General features: G+C 51.4%; 1 protein-coding gene across 1 annotated transcript in view; it reads left to right on the top strand.

The window, feature by feature from the left end:
* Nucleotides 1-7: 7 nt before the first annotated feature.
* The window catches only part of CACNG4 (calcium channel, voltage-dependent, gamma subunit 4), a 74,554-nt gene continuing 55,014 nt past the window's right edge, over nt 8-19,547 (top strand). The window contains exon 1 of the mRNA XM_006886265.1: nt 8-236. Coding sequence (XP_006886327.1) covers nt 17-236 — 220 coding nt within the window. The 5' untranslated portion in view covers nt 8-16. The remainder of the gene's footprint in view (nt 237-19,547) is intronic.

Genomic DNA, 19,547 nt, shown 5'->3' on the forward strand with positions numbered 1-19,547 from the left:
CTATGAGGCGCCCACCATGGTGCGATGCGACCGCGGGCTGCAGATGCTGCTGACCACGGCTGGAGCCTTCGCCGCCTTCTCGCTCATGGCCATCGCCATCGGCACCGACTACTGGCTCTACTCCAGCGCGCACATCTGCAACGGCACCAACCTGACCATGGACGACGGGCCCCAGCCCCGCCGCGCCCGCGGCGACCTCACCCACTCGGGGCTGTGGCGCGTGTGCTGTATCGAAGGTACGGCCGGCCCGGACCCCCGCGCGCACACACGCACGCACACACACAGTGCCCGGGGCTCGGGCCAGGGAGGGGTGGGCGCGGCGTCGGCTCCGCTCGAGACACAAAGGAGCAGGTGCGGCGGGCGGGTCCCCATGCGGCCAGCTGTGCATGAGCTCCGAGTCCCTCCCGGCCCATGGGCCCCCAACACACTGATCCCACAAACTCTCCACTCGCACACGCACACCCCCTCGTAACGGACACAATGAAACACACAGAAACTCACGCGCGCGCGTGCGCGCGCAGCCAGGACCGGAGCGATCCCAAGGGGCAGCTCTGGTGCCCCGGGGGAGGTGGAGGCTGGAGAGGGGGTGGGAGGAGGCTGGGTGGGGGGGAACGGGAGGCGAGGAGGGGAGGGAGGAGGGAGAGGGGTTGCTTGGCAACCGGTGTCTGTGCGATTGCTATGGGAACTGGCCATCCTGGGCGGGGCTGGCCGGGGGCGGGGAGCCGGGGCCGCCTGCCGAGCGCTCCAGCCCCAGGCCCCGAATAGCGGTGGGGGTGGACCCCTGTAAATCTAGGGGAGCCAGGTCGCCAAGAGACCAATGCTGCTGACCATGCTCCGCCTCTGCCCCTTCCACCTAGCCACCGGCCCGCCTCCCCCAGCTCAGGGGAGGGGAAGGGGCGACAGCAAGTCTCCCCCCCTTTGCCCTAGATTATAACAGGGAACCTTGAGTCCCAGACCCTCAACCGAGAGGTCGCCTGAGACAGGTCAGGAGACAGGGTGCGCGGCGAGCTGGAGCGGCCTGAGAGGGGCGTGGTCGCCCGTCGGGGTAGCGGGGGCCCGGCGCTGCGACCCCTACATATGAACGATGAGGACCAAGAGTGGACGTTGTGAGGGTGGACTGCCCGAGGTCCGGGGTTGAGTACTTCCCGGAGGTTGTGAGAGGGCCCCTCCGCGAAGGGCCCAGGTGCTTCCCACGCGGAAAGGCGCCAGCCCGTCCAGCTGCGGAACTTGAACTAACAGGTGGCCGCGGAGGGGCCCTCTGGTCCGGCCCACGCGGCAGGCAGGTCCGATGCTTACTCTTATCTTTCGGATCGGGGCAGGGATGTTGGTGGAGTGTTCTTTGATTTTTTATTTTTTTTTTAAATAATCCCTGGACAGAGTTGCCTCATCACTCTCTGGAACCTTTCTCTGCGCGTTAACTCCGCCCCTCGGTTGTTAAAGCAAGTTCTTCCCTACAGCTAACCTTCCTTATTGCGTTACTGCGGCTACAGCCGCCTGCGGAGAGTTGAGCGCGGCTGGATCCCAGCAGAGGTTGGGGAGGGAGCTCTGATGAAGATGGCCTTTTGCTGGCCGCATCTGGAGACGGCTAAAAAGAGGCTTTATACAGCCGAGGTGGCTTGTTGGAGGCCCAAATTGCCCTCTCTCTGGTCCCCCCTCAGACCGTGTGTGTTTGTTCCTCCCTGGAATCCTGCCCACCCCTGGCCCCCACATCCTCTTGCAAAGGAGATTGGCTTGCCCTTTGCAATTCGGAGCTTAATACCAGGGCTAAGTGGAGTCTTCGAGTCACGCAAATGTGCAGTCAATAGTTTGCGAAATACAGCAACACAAAGGAGCCGGGGCCCACCCCTCCCCAGCACACCCTCCTCCACCTTTCTTGCTGAAAAACATCATATTTTCTTTTCTGGAGTGCTATTGCTCAGATCATGTACACCTACTCCTCTCATCCTGTGAGTGTGCCCACGTCACTACCCGCCACAGCACCTGGGTTCAGCAGCGGCGGCCCTCAGCAGTGCCCCCACAAGCTTTGCTGACACCCACTCCACCCAGACCTTGGACCTCAGCTTTTCTAGTTTCCCATTGGAAACGGGAGCCACTCCTGCACTCCTCCAAGCCTGGCCTCCGCAGAGCGCCCGGATGCCACCTTTATTAATTCCTCATCCTAATTAGGATTGATGCTGCACTTAGCATCTTGCCAGCTGCCTCAGGCCCGTTTGCACTCACTGTTCATCAAGAGAGCCCCAAGCTGATCTGGGCAGCTGGCTCTGCTGACAGAGGAGGGGGGGGTGGAACATTGCCATCTGGGGAACTTCACCGAAAGGACTGTGCTGCCTCTGTCATCCCCTCAAGTGCGAGGTTTCCGAGGGCCACACCAGGCCGAATCCGAGGGTCAAAATGGCCCTCTGGGACCCAGGGCTGGAGATGCTCCTGTAAGATTCCTTGTGGCTGCTAGAATCATCTTGGCAATTTCTCCACTGAGTGGGAACCGCCAACTTATGAGAGACATACCATAGCAGGCCCACAGCTCCAGCCCTCTGACACCACCTGAGATGCTGGCACTGACCAGCAGGTGGTCAGGGCAGAGTCCCTGCCAGCACATTAACCTCAGGCCAGCACCCTGGGAGTGCTGGGAGTGGAGAGTCACCTCAACATTGACTTCTGTGTGCAAAATGCATTCCTTCCACCTGTGTCTAGGAAAGTGCTTCCCCAACAGCGCACCTGAACCAAAATGGGGGAAAAGCAAAACAGTTGAAAATGTCAAACTTCTGTGCAGAGGCTGAAGAAGTCCCACAGCACGAGGAGTGCTGAGTGTCAGGGAGGGGTCCCTGACAACTTGCAAACAGCTGATTGCATTTTCTGTCTGTTCCCCAAAGCAGTGGTTGCCAGTCTGCAGGCACCCAGCTCCTGTGTGTACTGAAGCCTTCCCACAGTCTGTCAGGGCTGCATGTGAAAGCTGGGGCGCCCCTTTCACCAGTGCTTGGGAGTACAGCTGCCTCTTTCTGCCCCTCAAAAACAGGGCCCTACTCTGCAGCTGCAAGTGTCAGAATGGCCAAGTGCTATCTCTACCTGCATGGTGCAAAAGAGGAAACTGAGGCTTAGGTATGGCAAGGGTCACGCGCAGAGGGGCATCATTAGGAGAGGGCAGGGTGAGATTTGAACCTTTGTCCCACTACACAGCTCTTCCCACTCAGACCTGCCCTTCACAACAGCTTCTGGGTTGCCATTAAAAATAGAACCAAGTACTGAACTGCCCAGCCGAGCCCAGCTCTGAGCATCAAGGCAGTTGGGAGCCAGGTTGTGCAGCTGACAGGCACATTGCATAACACATTCTTTCTCGCTTTCTGCTCTTCCACTGTGGTCTAGGGCGGGCATGTCCCCAACCCCTTCAGCTATGTGCCCCTGCACACTCAGTATTCCACCTTATCCAACTCTTTAGTGACACATAGCACTAGGCTGGGGACAAAGGGAAGGACTCATACATCTTTGTGGCCATGAAATCAAAGGCATTGTAACAAATGCGAATCTTCAAACTTGAGTCCCAAGTGCGTTCAGGAATTCGGTGAAGTAGGGATTGGAAACAAGCAAGAACGGTGTGCAAAGGTTGAAAGACCAAGTGAAAGAGAAGAAGAGGAGGCTCTGGGCCCCGAGATTGGTGGCTGGGGCCCCTGGGAGCCACATCTTGTACAGTCACTGTTTGGGCACCCCGAGGGCCCTGGCCCCAGAATAATAATCACAGGAAATCTGGTGGCCTGCTGGTAAGGAGCTGGACTGCCAACCCAAAGATTAGGGGTTCAAATCCACCAGCTGCTCTGTAGGAGTAAGATGAGTAATCTCCTCCCCACGATTAATGCCTCTAAAAATCCACTGCAGGGACCCCTAATTTTGACTTGATGGCACAAAACAAGAACAGCACTGAGTCAACTCCCAACTCATGGTGACCCTATGAGATGGGGTGGACCTACCCATTGGGCTTCCTAGGCTGTGAATCTTTATGAGGACAGGCTATCTCATCTTTCTCAGAGCAGCTAGTGGGTTTGAACCCGTGACCTTTTCTATTTTTTTTTTTTTTTTTTTGGTTAGCAGCAGGATTCTTTAACCCCCTGTGCCACCTGAGCTTGTTGTCATTGTTATGTGCTGTCGAGTCGCTTGTGATTCATAGCGACCCTGTGTACAACAGCCCTAAACCCTGCTCTATCCTGTGCCAGTTGCGCTGTCTCTGACACACCCACCCTGATTACCCCAGTCACTGAATCAATCCACCTCATAGAGGGCCTTTCCCTCCTGCGCTGTCCCTCCGCCCTCCCAAGCATGATGGCCCTCTCCAAGGACTGGTCCCTCCTTACAACATGTCCAAAGTATGTCAGACGAAGCCCCAGAATCCTTGCCTCCAAGGAGCAGCCTGATTTAATCTTCTCTAGGATAATCTGTTTGTTTTCTTGGCAGTCCATGGTACATTCAGTACTCTTCTCCAGCACCACAGCTCAAAGGCATCAATTCTTCTTCTGTCCTTTCTAGTCACTGTCCAGCTCTCTGATGCATAACAAGTGATTGCAAAGACCATAGCCTGTATCAGATGCACCTTAGTCTCTAGAGTGACACTATTGCTCTTCAGTACCCTGGAGAGGTCCCTAACAGCAGACTTTACCATCGCAGTATGTTTTTTTTACTTCCTGGCTACTGGTGCCAAGAGTGTTGACCGTGGAGCCTCACAGACTAAAGTTAGCTTTAAGCTGAACTTAGCCAAGATTAAAGGGTCCTGGAAAATCCCAACCTCACGCACCACCCACATCATCTGTGGTAGTTTCCGGCACATTCACAGAGGTCAGCAGAGCCTTGCATTGCCAGCCTCAGTCAGCATCACGGTGTCCCAAGGCCTGTTGCATGCCCAGATCTATGCTGGGCACTAGCAGAAGGAAGCCATGTGAAGGGGCTTTGTACCAGTCATGTTCACCTTTTTTACCAAGGCAGCTGCCCCCTGACCAGTGTCTCTACCATTAGTCACACCTCAGCACAGAGCATAAGAAAATACTAGGATAGCTCAGCCAGAGAGGGAGCTCTGGTGGCTTAGTGATAACAAGTAGCACTGCCATCCCAAAGGTTCTCAGTTCAAATCCACCAGCTTCTCCATGGGAAAAGGTTAGGCATTCTATTCCTGTGCAGTTTACTGCCTGTGAAAACTCACTGGAGGGTTGGTTCCAACTTGACAGCACATAACTATATATAACCAGTCGCTATCCCGGGCCTTAGAAAGAAGTGAAGGTCAAGACCCCCCTCTCAGCACACCCCGAGCCCTTTCCTTACAGGTCAGCTGGGAAGCTGTACCTTAAACCACACTCCAGATGTGGGATCATCCCAAGAAATCGTGATCCTAATTGTATACGTGCTGGAGCAATGGCCAGGCATTTAGCCATTCAAACCTACACGCAGTTGCATGAAAGAAAAGACCTGATTATCCCCTCCTATAACGATTACAGCTAAGAAAATTCTCTGGGACGGTTCTTCTCAGTCCTATTGGGGGGACGGTGGGCTCACTTTGAATCAGAGGCAATTAGACAGCACACAGCTCCTTTCTCCAGCCCATGACATGCATAGGAAATGTCCCTCTTTAAGAGGACAATTAATTCAATGACTTTTAGGAATTTTTCATAGTTGTGAAAGCATCACTGCCATCATTTCCAGAACAATTTTTGTTAGCCCACAAAGAACCATGTACCCACTACAAGCCATTCTCTACCTTACCCCTAACCCTCAGACCCTCAGCTACCTCTAACCTATTTTCTCTCTCTATTGTTCGTGCAGTTAATTGCCTTCATGTTGATTATTCTGGACATCATCCATCAACGGGATATCATTCACTACGTGGCTTTTATGGTGGCCTTCATTCTCTGAGCATAGTGGTGTTGGTTGGGTTTGGTGTTTTGGTTTTCTTTTCATTTCATCTGTGCACGATTTAGCACTCCATTTCTTTTTATGGCCACTATGTTGATGGTCATTTGAGTTGTTTCTGCTTTGTAGCTGTTAGTAATAATGCTGCTCACAGCACTCACTTGCTCCTTTCATTTTCTCTCACGAGAACCCATGGGCAGCCTCTCCTCTCAGACCCAGGTGACAGCAGCCAGACAGGCCTCCTGTCCGGTGGGCCAAGCTCCGCCAGCTTGCACTGTCCCTGCGGGCTCTCCTTTGCCCTCTGGTGTTAATAATCACCGCCATCACAGTGCAGGGCCTGGATTAGCACGTGTAATTGCCAACAACACTTCAAGGTAAATATTAATTATCTGTCTTTTCTAGATTGGCGTAGGAAATGAGGCTTGAGACGGCCTCAGGTCCTGAGTGGCAGGGATGTCTCCTGCTGCCTGGATGGCGGCTGAGGTTGAACAGGTGGTCTCTGTTTTCCTCTGCCCGATAAGAGTCCTTTATTGGGACCCCAGATTTGGGAGCCCCAGTAAGAGGCATTCTCCCTTGCTGGCCCTTCTTAGTAGCTGGTACTCACGCTCCAGCTCATCAGGAGAGTGCCTTCGTGAAGAGCTGGGGCTCCTAGTAGACCCCAGCCTGGGGACTGAGGTCCTTAAAATAAATCTCCTGTATTTGTTTCCAGCTCAGAGCTTCATCCCAGCTTGGGGATTTCCGGGACACCTTGAGTCTTAGAATCTAGGGTCTCAGAGGTGAGGGGAAGAGAGCCTAGCACAGCCAAACTGGAGAGGCAGTGTACCAAGAAGGGGGCCCAGTGGGTGTGCAGCAACTCCGCTAGCAGATCTAGACCCTCCTTGGGAAGCACTTCAGGCCACACCCTGGATGCCCAGCCCCACCCCCCACACTTCCCAGGGAAGTCAGGCTGAGCACAGCCTCCTGGAGGAAGGAGGGGCCCTTTTCCAAGGATGGGTCCCTCCTGAGAACATGCCCACAGGATGTGAGGCCACGTTTCACTGCATTTGACTCTAAGGAACACTCCAGCTGTTCTTGTTCAACTTTTCTTCTGTCATCCTTACTCCTTGTCCAACTTTCTGATGCACAGGAAGTAACTGAAAGAACCGTGGTTTGGATCACACACACTTTAGTCTTTAAACTGACATCTTTGCTCTTTAGCTCTTTGGAGAGGTCATTGACTCTAGATTATCTTTTGATTTCTTGACTGCTGTTGCCATGAAGGTTTACTTGGGGATCCAAGTAAAATGAAACCTTTGACAGCTTCAATCTTTTCTCCATCTGTCACGATGTCTCCCCTTGGCCCAGTGATGAGAATTTTTGTTTTCTTGATGTTGAAATAGAATCTGTATTGAAGGCTGCAGTCTTTGATCTTCTGCAGCAAGATTTTGAAAGTCCCCCTCACTTTCGGCAAGCGTGGTTGTGCCATTTGCACAAGGCAGATTGATGGTGAGTCTTCCTCCCATCCTCATGCCACAATGTTCTTCACGTAGTCCAGCTTCTTGAATGATCTGTTCAGCATACAGATTCAATAGTTCCAGAGAAAAGATACAACCCTGGTGCACATCTTTCCTGACTTTAAACCACGCAGGGTTACCTTGTTTTGTTTGAACAGCTGCTTCTTGGTTTAGGTATAAGTTTCACATGAGCATGATTAAGCGTTCTGTGATTTCCATTCTTCTCAATGTTAGCCAACATTTGTTACGATCCACATGGTCGATTGCCTTTGAATAGTCATTAAAACACAGACAGACATTTTTCTGGTATTCCCTGCTTTCAGCCAATATCCATCTGACATCAGCAATAATAGCACTAGATCCTAGTAAATAGCACTGTTCTCCCAAAATGTCTGTAGATAGTGCCACTGGCCCCCGGGTGAGGGGAGAGCTGCTGTGGTGGGGACGCCACTGTGGGAGAGTGTTATTGAGGTAAACTAAGGCATACTCTTGGTAATTGCCAAGCACTCTTGCCATTTTTCCTCCCTTCAAGAAAGCGCTCAGGACATAAGTAAGGGAGAGTGACCGTCAGAATGGGGCAATCGGGCGTCATTCCTTATCGCCCACTTAATAGTAATGAACCACAGCTGGTCCAGCTCTCCCGTGTTGTAGACATGAACATAGCCCCACACTGGGCTGAGAACTGCTGACCTGGCCTAAGCCCTGTCATCTGCAAGCAAAAGGAACACAAGGCCAGAGAGACCAAGACATACCCGCATTGCACATTACAGAGGAAGCCAGCAGAGGTGAGTGTTGGAGCTGCCTGGCTAGGGCTCCGTGTTGGGCCAGCCTCCCCTCCTGACAGCACCTGTGAGCAGGTTTGGCCACAAGCAGCCACCGTAGCGTAGAGTAGGTGACAGCATCTCTGAGTTTTCCTGGCATCTCACAGATGGGGTGATGGGGTAGGGAATGTGCAAGTACCGGATGATTGAGGCCTGGAGCTCTGGGAGGGGGGCTGCTCGTGAGCATGAAGCTTCGTGGACTGAGCACCACATGTCCAAGGAGAGAGAACCAGGCCAGGGGCTTAGCTGCCAACCCACCTCAACAAGCGGTCAGTGCTTCCCCAGCTGGATGCTCTCGGCTGTGTGGCTGTGCTCCGAGGGGGTTCAAAGCAGACAGTGCAGCCCTTCACAGACCCCTTCCCTCTGGGGCAGACAGAGTGGGACTTCACTCTTAACCCCTAGTCTTGGCTTTAGGTCTCTTCCTGCCCCTCTTCCCACATTCCTGGAGTTAGAATAGAGGCGGGCAATACTCTGTTGGGGTGTAGGTGAGGGTGATGTCCTTGAGTTCAGGGAGCCCCTAGGTGGTGCATGTGGTTAATGTGCTGGGTTACAGGCCAGCTGAAATGTTAGGGGTTTGAGTCTTCTCAAGGCACCTTGGAAGAGCCTGCTGGTCTACTTCTAAAACTCAGCTATTGAAAACATTATGGTTCCCACGGCTGCTCTGACACCCTGGCTTCTTCATGGGCTGGAGCTGACTTGATGGTAACTGACTAGAACATCAGTACCCTCAGTCACTCCCCTTTCCACCTGTTCCCCAGATTTCTGATCATACGTCATTCCTTGGGGGGCTTTGGGGGCTCCGGGAGGTAAGGCCTCTCGTTTGTGTGACTCCTCCACCTTCAAGGGCTACAGACCTAAAGCGAGATCATTTCTCCTTGTGGCATCAAACCTACTCCCTTGCTGGACCCACGGAGGTGAAAGTGCTCAGCAAATACCCCCCAGAACTTCCTGTGCTGTGGCTTCATCTCCGAGGAGGAGTAGACAAAGTCCCAGGGGAGTTTCATGACTCAGACCTGGAGAATAAATGACTACAAACTGCTCTCCCTGGCTCAGCGCCCGTCAATGTCTGTCACCTCCTGGGCTCTACTCCTCCCCTCCTGTTGGAGCTAACGGCATCATACAGGTAATAAACAATTTTCCAAATGCAAAGTCAGCTCGGACTTAATTTGCTCACTTAACCATTCTGTAGTGAACAACTTCATATGAGCTCTTTCTTATGAAATTATTCAGGGAGCTCTGGTGGCCTAGTGGTCAGAAGCTGCACTGCAAACCCAAAGGCACGCGGTTCAAATCCACCAGCTGTTACACTGGTGAAGGATGTTCAGACTCCTCGCGTGCGATTTACTGCCTCTGAAAACCCGCTGGAGGGTCAGCTATGGGGTGGTTCTGACTCCGTGGCACACGACAACAACAAGCAGTCTAGTGAATGGTTTCACAGGGGTTTCACCACGTATTGATATGCACTGTCGATTAGTAATTAGCACGATTACGTTCATGCTTGCTTTGCATTTGGATAACTGCTTTCCTTTCTTTCCGGGGACTCCATAGTGGTCAGGGATTATATATATGAAAAGAGGCTTTGATTCTGTAGGAAGATGCTGTGAGCTTGGGGGAGAGTCAGATGCCAGCCAGATCAGAAGCAGAAACTTTGATGATGGTGGTGAGGAGAATGTGGAATTGTTTACTGCAGATGAATAAGCCTTAAATAAGCCCTTGATTTCCCTGCTTATTGGGTAACCCAGCCCTGGCCAGCACTAGCATCATGGGAACCTGGGTCTGCGTCCAGACTCTGCCAGTCTTCAGAGAAGTTCCCTAACCTCTCTGAACATCACTTCCTTCTCTGGAAAGCCTCTTGGACTCACCCTCCTGAAATTATTGTACAGGTTTTATGAGGAAACATAAAATGGTCCTCACCAGGCCCCAGCACTTTGTAGATGTTAAAAATGTGTCATTTCCTCTTTCTCGTTTTCATGTTTCCTGAAATTTGGAAGTTTTCCCAGAAGACATAATTCCCCTGACTTTGCAACAGCCCTGAGTGAGGCCACGCCAGTCTGCCGGCCTCTGGGATCTGAGAATAGAAGCAGAGCTCTCTGGGGTGGATGGTCACGCCGGCGGAGACTCCCATGTTGCACCGTTCACCTCTCACAGTCAGACACCAACACATCTGTGAGCCTTCAACTTGGAGCCGCAAGGGCTCTCGGTTAGGGGCTGACCTCAAGTCGGGCACTGAGGCAGCTGCCTCCCCATCCCGCTTTCTGGCTCAGTGAGTGCATCACTCACCTGCTCTGGCCTCAAGGCAGCAATGAGCCAGGGAAGTGGGTCTTCTGGGTGTCTCGACAGCCGAGGATCAGGAGCTGCTTGACGTAGTATCAACACCCTAGTAACTGGAAGATAATGCGGTGCGGGAGTGGGTGGGCTCGGGGGCTTTCCAAAGGCTCAGAGGAACAACCTGTTCATCCCTTCAGCACCTGCTGAATGCCACTCTCGGCTCAGACGCTGAGGCTACAGCTGTAAACATCCAGGACCACAGGACAAAGATGAGGTTGTGCCGGGTGCAGACGTCACCGGAGTCAGAAACTTGTGACGAGGCCCCCAGTTCTGCCACAAACTGTGTGAAGCTCCTTCCTCTGCCTCCTTAGCCTCCTAGAGCCATGTTTGGCTCGCTGTCAGTGTGGCTGATGATACCAGTCCTTGTCTTCAGCCTCCCCTCCCTGACTCCCCATCCTTCCTCCATCATTCCTTCCTCCTCCTTTCTCCCCTCCTCATCTTCCCTCCCTTTGTGTTCTCTCCATATTCCCTTCATCCTCCATCCGTCTTCTCTATCCCACTCATCCTTTCTGTTCTTCTTTCTTAGTCCCTGACCACCCACCCTCCTTTCATCCTCATTCATTCTGCCTTCATCCTCCATCCTCCGTTTATCTGCCTGTCCTCTCTCACCATTCTTCCATTATCCTCCTCCCAGTCTCCCTCCAACCTCCTTCCCTGCATTCTCCCTCCATCCATCGCCTCTTTCTCCATCCTCCAGCCAGCCTCGCTCTCCCTCTCCATGCCTCCTTCCCTTCCTCTCCGCATCCTCCATCCCGGAATCCTCCCCCTCCGTCCTCTCCCCAAGGGCTGTGCCACCATCCAATGAGAAGGTATTTGGGAAATGGCTGTGAAAAGCACAGCGGTTGTGCCCCCACAGAGGCACTGCGGAGGGGACAGTGACTTCTTGGAAACGTGGCTGGCTTTACCATTTGGATTTTTGCTTCAAAGCCTGGCTTCCCTTTGACACGTTGGCAGGAGCAGCATGTGGCTGTAGCCTCACATGTTGGATGTGCGGCTGCTGGTTACTGTGGTCTGGTTTCTGGAGCATCCACACCATTCTCTTCCCACCCACTCAGTTACTGCTTCAGCCCCCCAACAAACACCAAGAGCCTGCTCTGTGCCAAGCACAGTGCTGGACACTACAACAGCAAGAGTGAATAAGAAAACCCTGCCCTCTCCCCAGTCCTGCGGCTCTACCTCCAGTACCTCTATCTTTCCCTCCCCTCCCCTCCATCTCTGCCGCTGAGCCTGGTCCAAGCTCTGTCTTCTAACACATAGGAGCTCCCAGTCGCATCCAGCTTGCTTTCTCACCCATCCCTGGACTAGCCATGCCACCAGCACAATATTTGTAAATGATAAATCCAGTGGTGTCATCCCCAGCTCAAAGCCCTTCAGAGAGACCACCATCAAGGCTCTGTCCCCTGATGCCCAAAGCTCCATGTGACCTAACCCATGTCTACCTCGAGGATTTCCTCTCCCACCAGGAACTTCGCTTTTCTGGAAGGGACTCAGGTGATGTCTGAACTGAACCAACACACTGATTAATAAGACAGGCGCTTGGGTCAAAGAGATCCACTCTGGAATCCTGCCTCTCTCTCCTGCATTGGTTCTGTGACTTTGTGGACAGATTCTCTGCCTTCTCTTGAGTCTCATTTTCCTTACCTGCAAAGTAGAGGTGCAGTGGGGTTTTGTGCAGATCAAATGTGATTGATTGAGCATGAACAACTCATCAGATGCTGCTTGCTTGTAAGTCTAGGTGCTGTAGACCATGGGTGTAAGAGGCACTGGGTGCTGCCACACGGAGGATATAGTTTGCTCCTCAGCGAAGTGGGCAGTCATCAATGGGATTTTCCATTGTGGCTCCTTGCCGTGGGGTAGGTGGGTCAGAGTCAGGGGATACCCCTTCCACACCGGGATGCTGGGAGGTCGTTGCAGCTGTCCAGCGGCGTGGGGAGGCAGTAGCTGTTGGAGGCCCCAGAAGAGCAGGTGGAGGCCTTCTGCATCCAGAGGCTTAAGGAGCCCAGCTGACTAGCTGGGTGATGGATAGTGCTGGTGGTGGTTATTGAGTATCCTCAAAGTAGAACCCACCCACAGCTGACCCTCTGGTGGTTCTTCAGATGCAGTAAATTACATGAGATAACACTGCCTGTCTTTCTCCTGTGGAGCAGCTGGTGGATTCAAACCGTGTGCCTTTGGGTTGGCAGCACAATTCCTTACCACTAAGCCACCAGCACCAGGACTGAAAGATGTAGGAGGCCATGAAGTGGCTTCAGCTCTCTGCCTGGGTAACTGGGCAGTGAGTGGATCCGGAGCACAAGGAGGTGGGGTCTGGGGTGGAGGTGAGAAGGATGTGGCTTCAGAGGGCTGCCCCTCTCCCCCAAATGAGGGTATATGGGGGCCAGTCCGGCCAGCAGATCTGCGAGGCCAGTGGGGCCAGCTAGAGACTTTCCCAGCCAGGCTGGACGCAGCTTCTGCCTCCTGATTAGCTGTCAGGCTGTCCGTGTTTAACCCAGTGCCTTGAGTTCCCCTACAGCACACACGGCAGAGTGGCAACCGGATTTTCTCAAACAAATCTCTAGATAAGAGATGAAGTGACAGTATTTGTGTTGTTAGGGGAGAGAGAAGAGTCACTCAGGAGGTGTTACTGGGATTCGGAAACGTTGGCATCTCTAGTGTCTTTTTTGGGGGCAGGGAACCCAGAAGATCCTGGCTGCTTTAGAGAAATCTCGGGCTCTGTAATAGAACACTGCTGGGGTGTGAAATGACCAGTGAGCCGGGCCAGTTTCATGGCGTGTCACCCATTCACTTGTACCCCCTGCTCAAACGGTCCCAGGCTTGGTTTATTACCTTCACTGTTGCCAGCCTGAGTTCTTAATAACCTGTGGGCCAGGGTTCCACATTTGTCTTTTGCACTGGTGGTGTTAGGTCCCTTCATGTAGGCCCTCACCTTCTGTACGACAGAACCAATCCCTGCCCAATTCCATGCCATCCCCACCATCTCCGTGGTGCCTGAGCCCATCGCTGCAGCTACCATGTCCACCAAGCTTGTCGACGGTCTCGGTCTTCTTCAGTGACTGTCTTCTTCACCAAGCATGAGGCCCTCCTCTGGGCTGGCCCCTTTGGCACTGGGCCTTTCTGTACAACACTGCCTCAGGCAGCTCAGCTGAGGTGTCCTGTTTTATCTGTGGACTTTGCGTAAAGGAACAGTGGACCACAGGGATGCTGATGGTGGAGGTGGGAGTGTCTTGAGGGGTTACAGAGACTGACAAGTGGACTTGGAAGCCAAGGTGGGTGCTAAAACCTGTTGAGTTTTACCCCCAAAGGCCATCACAAACACTGCATCCCCAGACTGCCCTAGAGAATAATGTTACTTGTAGCTGTTGTTATTAAGCATTTGGGGGGAGGGGGCCAAAATGAATGCCTGCTATTGTGTTGGACACTCTTGGCTATCAGACACTGCCAGGAACTAACTTTGTGGTTGTGGAGACCTCTGTTATAGGAAGGACTAGTGGCTTATGTACAGTGCGGGTGAAGGTCAGGAGAATAAGCCCTGGGTGCTAGGGGCCTCCTGGAGGCTCCAACCTTCCCTGCCTGTTAGGGTTGATGGGAGGAGCAAACAGAAACTACACAGAAGGCCCCAAACCCCTATGGCTCGAAGTGGACTTGAAAGAAATGGCACCTCTGGTGGCTTAAAGGAGTTGTACTGCCAGCCCAAAGGCATGTGGTTCAAATCCTTTAGCTGCAGTCCACGAGAGGAAGATGGCACTCTTATCCCATGCGAATAACTGCCTTTGAAAACCTACTGCAGGGTCAGCTATCCATCAGCTCCAAGTCAATGGTTGTTGTTATGTGCTGTCGAGTCACTTGCAACTCATAGTGAACCTATGTACAAGAGTCCTAAACTCTGCTCTATCCTGTGCCAACCTCACCACCTCCGACACACTCACTCCCACCACCCCAATCACAGAATCGATCCATCTCATCAAGGGTCTTCCTCTCCTGCACCGTCCCTCCACTCTCCCAAACATGATGTCCCTCTCCAAGGACCAATCCCTCCTTGCAACGTGCCCAAAGTGTGTCAGACGAAGCTTCAGAATCCTTGACTCCAAGGAGCATTCCGGCTTCACCCTCTCTAGGACAAACCTGTTTGTTCTCCTAGCAGTCCATGGTATATTCAACACTCTTCTCCAGCACCACAGCTCAAAGGCATCAATTCTCTTTCTATCATCACTACCACCACCACTGGGGAAAGGGGCTCAGGTGGTTCAGTGGTAAAGAATTGTGCAGCCAGTGCAAAGGTGTGCAGTTCGAATCCACCATCTGCTCTGTGGAAGAAAGATGGGCACTCTCCTCCTGTGTGATTTATTACCTCTATAAACCTGCTGGACAGTCAGCTGTGGGTCAGTTCCAACTCGACAGTACATAACGGCAAGCATTGGTGAGGTCCCTCGGTGGTGCAAAACCACCCAGCTACTAACGTAAAAGGTTTAAGTCCACTTGGAGGCACTTTGGAAGAAAAGTCTGCTGACCTACTTTTCAGGGTGTCAAAGGGAGTCCCACTAACCAAGAACCTTGTGTTTATCTACTGAGACATGTAGAGATAGCATGGGTCATGACAGCAACTGGGCTTAATTGATGATGGTGGTAAAGACTGGCGTCTTGGAGAGGAAGGGCACATGGTGACTGAGATGGAGGAGGACCTAGGTGATGCGGGGAGTCACGGTTCGAATCCAAGCTCCGCCTCTTGCTGGTCATGGAACCTTTATTGAGTCCCAATTGCATCTTCTGCAAAATGGAGTTGTGAGCAGCTTCTAGGAGGGGCTGTTCCTTGGAAGGTGGAGGGCAGGCTGAAGGAGACGCTTAGTGAGATGGATTGAGAAAGTGTCTAACAGACTCGAGTAAGTCAGAGAGGCTGGGGATCATGCAGGATAGGAGAGCGATCCGATGTGGTGTTCATAGGGTCGCCATGAGGCGCACTGGACCGGAAGGCACCTTACAACGCCAACAAGGGTGCTGTGAGGGGCAGAGAGGACACACGTCGATGATCCTTAGCCGTGGGTCAGGGGACAAATGCTGGATGCCCATTGCTAACCCCAGAAACGCACTGTGTCGCAGGGGGCAGGGAAGGGAGCCCAGAATGAGGCCAGGTCTCCATGAAGGGACATTTTTATTTTGGTTCTTTTAAACCCAGGGATACCCACTTCCTCCTCCACCCCAGCCCCTACACCAAATCCCAGACAAGGGGAGAAACAGGGAGCACCAAAGACTCCCCGAGGACATCTCAGGACACCTAGGCTCCCTTCCAGGGGCCGGACAGTCCGGCCAAAGCCGTGTCACCAGCTCATCAGGAGCCGCTGACGCCCCGCGCCTCCCCCACGCTCTGAAAAGCCAGATAACAAGCGCACATTGACGCCCGGTTCCCCGGGGCAGCGCGCTGTTCCCAGCGCATCTGAGCCCTCGCCGAGACATTTTCTCGCTTCAGCAGTTTGGCATGTCATACAAAGGGGCTCTGATTTTTCCTGATGTCCGACTCCTCTTGCATGAAAAATGGCTTTTGTTATCTTTCTGCCCACAGATTCCTTGCGTGTGAGAAGAGGCCAGAGGCCTGGTGGACGGAGAGTCCCCGTTTGCTTAATCGTCGGAGGGGACTCCCTGCATCTACCTTGGCCACCACTTGTGGCCAGAGGCCTTGAGGGGTAGTCTCAGTAGGAATGGACTGCGGGTTCCTGGATGGTCCCCAACAGTTGTCTCCCCTTCCCATGTGGTGGCTGTCCTGATGGGATTGATCACAGCCATTCCCAAATATCCCTGCCACCCCACCCGGAGCTATCTGGTCAATGATGACTCCTCTGTTCTGAGCTTGAAAACCCACAGAAACCCATACCTGCTCTCCCCTTTCCCCTCTAGTCCCGTCTCCCCTCCCTCCTTCCCTCCTCTAGTCCTTTCTGCCCCCTTCCCCCTCTAGTCATTTCTCCCCCCTCCCCCCAGTCCTCTCTTTCCCTCCCTCCCTGCGTCCCCCCCTAGTCCTTTCTCCTCCCTCCTCCCCCGTCCTTCTATCCTTTTCTGTTTGTCTTCCCAGCTTTTTCTTCTCTCTTCCTTTCTAGTCTGCTGTGTTGAAGCCACTCAGGCTCTGTCCTACTCCTTTTTCAAGGCAATCTTTTGAAAGTTCTTGACGCATTTGCTGACTATGAAACAATGTATTATTTTAACTCTGAGTATTAGGAGCAGTTATTAAACATAGGTAGATTTCTGTGAAGTAACAAATTGAATGAGTCAAAAAAACTCACAAATATGGAAACTCTAAGATCAACTGCTAAAAAATAGCAAGAGAATATTTTATTACACCATTCTTATCAAGTTACGTCTGACTCCTGGGATCCTCTGTCAGGTTTCCGAGGCTGTCAGTCTCTCTGGGAGGAGACAACCTGGGTTTGGAAGGAGCAGCCTGGGGATTTGAACTACTCATCTTTGAGTTAGCAGCAAACACAGCCTGTAAGTCACTACAGCAGGTGTGGGGGGAATATATTGAAAGGAATTGACTAAATTATTAAAGTGGTGGCTGTGGAGGTGATGACGGGTTTCTCTTATCTCCTTTTTTATTTATCTTCAAGTTTTCCATTATGACAAGGGAAACTACAGAGCGAAAGACGTGGCAATCTGCTTCTGTAAAAATTACAGCCTTGAAACACAGTGGGGCAGATCTGCTTGGCGCTTTAGGGCCGATACGAATCCGAATGGACTTCACAGCAATAGATATAGAGGGTAGGGGGACTTAGAAACCTGGTGTTTCGAGTGAAAGAGCCACAGGCCTGGTCCTCTGTGGGAGAAAGATGCTCCGATGTGCATGCTCATTGAGCACTGAGTGGATTTACTCTTGTTAGCATTCATGCATCCAAGAACCAGCTCCCAGGCACCACGCCCAGTCCCCTGTTGCCAGCATTTTATTCCAGGCCATCCTGATTTACAAGGAATGGATTCCTGGATAGAAGACTTTGCAAGCTGTCCACCCTTGAATCTTTATTCCCTATAAAGCACAATTTCCACTTCAGCTTTCCATTTCTAGAAATCCATGCCTTGCAATAAAAGTGGTCACTAAAGTAAGTGAAAAGAAAATAAAACCCAGATAGATGCTCCTGCAAACTTTTATCACCTGTGTAAAACAAACATAAAATCTGTGCCCCAGGTGCTCCTGGAGGTGAATTTTCCCCCTAAGTCAGACTTAAAATACGAGCCCAGTGACGTTTGATCCCCCTTCAACCATCAAGAAATTTCCCTGTGATGAATTGCATGCTTTGTCACACACCAAAAGTTTTCAACCTATTTTTATTTTCTTTCTAGTTTTTCGTTTTTAATTTTAATTTATTATTATTTTGTGTGTGTACCGTCAAGTCGGATCTGACTGGTACAGGAGGAGATTGTCCCTCCTTCTCTAGCAGAGCGTCTGGTGGGATTTGAACTGCACACCTCTGGGACTGCAGTGCAGCTTCTTGCAGTTTTTTGTTTTGTTTTGTTTTAGTTTTGTGTTCTTAAAATTTTTATTTTGTATTGGCAGTTTATTATGTTTCATAAAATTAATCAACATTGAACAATGCCCACCATTGCCTTGTCTTTCCAGATTCCCACCGGATTTTTCCTATCTCCTTTACTCCAATGTATTTTAAATACAGAATTCTTGTCTCATTTTTTTTTTCACCATTGCCAACTCTGTTTGTAAAGTCTTTAGCAAAATCTTTGCACGGTGAGTAGTAGAAGGAAGGTGGTTTCCACTGTGGCGGTTGTTTGTTGTTACCTGCCTCTTCAGTTGGCCTCTGAGTCAGAGTGACTCCAAAGGAAGAAAATTGAAAAGGGAAAAAACCCAGTCCATCTGAACAATTGTGAGTGGGACCCCTGCGCCCACACTTTTCAGTGGCTCATTTTCAGAGGTGAATCGGCAGGTCTGCCTTCCTGGTTGGTCTTGATCTGACAGCTCTGCTGAAAGGTTCAGCGTCACAGAAATAACAAAGCTTTCATTGGATGGTAAATTAGTTGTAAGGAGTTGTGCTGCAAACTCAAAGTTACAAGGTTTGAATCCACTAGCTGCCCCAGACCCAAAAAAAAGTTAGTGAGCTCCTCCCATTCTATTTACTGCTTCTGAAAATCCATTGGAAGGTCAGCTATGAGTCAGTTCTGACTCACGATACTCAGTAACATCAACTGACCAACAAGTGATGATTGTACAGAGAAAGGGCATGGCATTGGCTGAGAATCCAACCAGGGTCTCCCACGCTGAAGGGAAGGAGCCTACTGCTGACTGGGGCTGGTACCTCCACTAAAAGGATCCTTGCTCTTTGTGTCAATGAACAAATTGACCCTTTAAGTGCCGATCAAGGCAGAGGTGCCAGCTTCCCCCTCACTTCTTATAGCCAGGTCTCATAAAAGCTAATTTCAGTAGTTGATGGCAGCCTTGGTGAGAGCTACATCTGGTGAGAGTGTATTTAGAAGGGACTTGGGTCCCAAGTTCAGCCATCTCCTGTACTTGAATTAGAAAGTCATTCCATATTTTCAATCAAAAGCTTTGTGCCTGGAGCAATAACATCTACTCTCTTCTCCCTTTCTCTCTTTCCTGGACCTGAAAACAAAGCACTCATCTTCAGCCCTTGAAAACTCTTACTATTCTAGGAAGCCATTTTTACGTCCTCTTTTACTCTTCCCATCTCCGGAGGAAAGCGCAGGAAATATGCCTGGCTTATTATTTTTTTAAATAATTTTGTTTGTTTGTTTTTCATTTCAATGAACATCTACAGAGATTTTGGAATTCCATTCATTCATTGTTGCACCCTTCTCCCCGCCCACCCCCCCTCACCCCCCCCTTTGCTCCTCTCCTTGAAAAGCAAAAAAAAAAACCAACTCCCTCATTGGTACTCAATTGTATTTTAAGTGCCTTCCAATCTGAGGGCTTCATTTTCTGGCATTGTATAAGACTAAAAAGTACCCATTATTTCAGAAGTGGATAACCAATCCTGTTTCCTAGTTTGTCTTAGTTATTTGAAATACCAGTGGCATA

This window comes from Elephantulus edwardii, unplaced genomic scaffold, assembly GCF_000299155.1.
Source record: "Elephantulus edwardii isolate Elephantulus edwardi_28Jun2011 unplaced genomic scaffold, EleEdw1.0 scaffold00048, whole genome shotgun sequence".
NCBI lineage: Eukaryota > Metazoa > Chordata > Mammalia > Macroscelidea > Macroscelididae > Elephantulus > Elephantulus edwardii.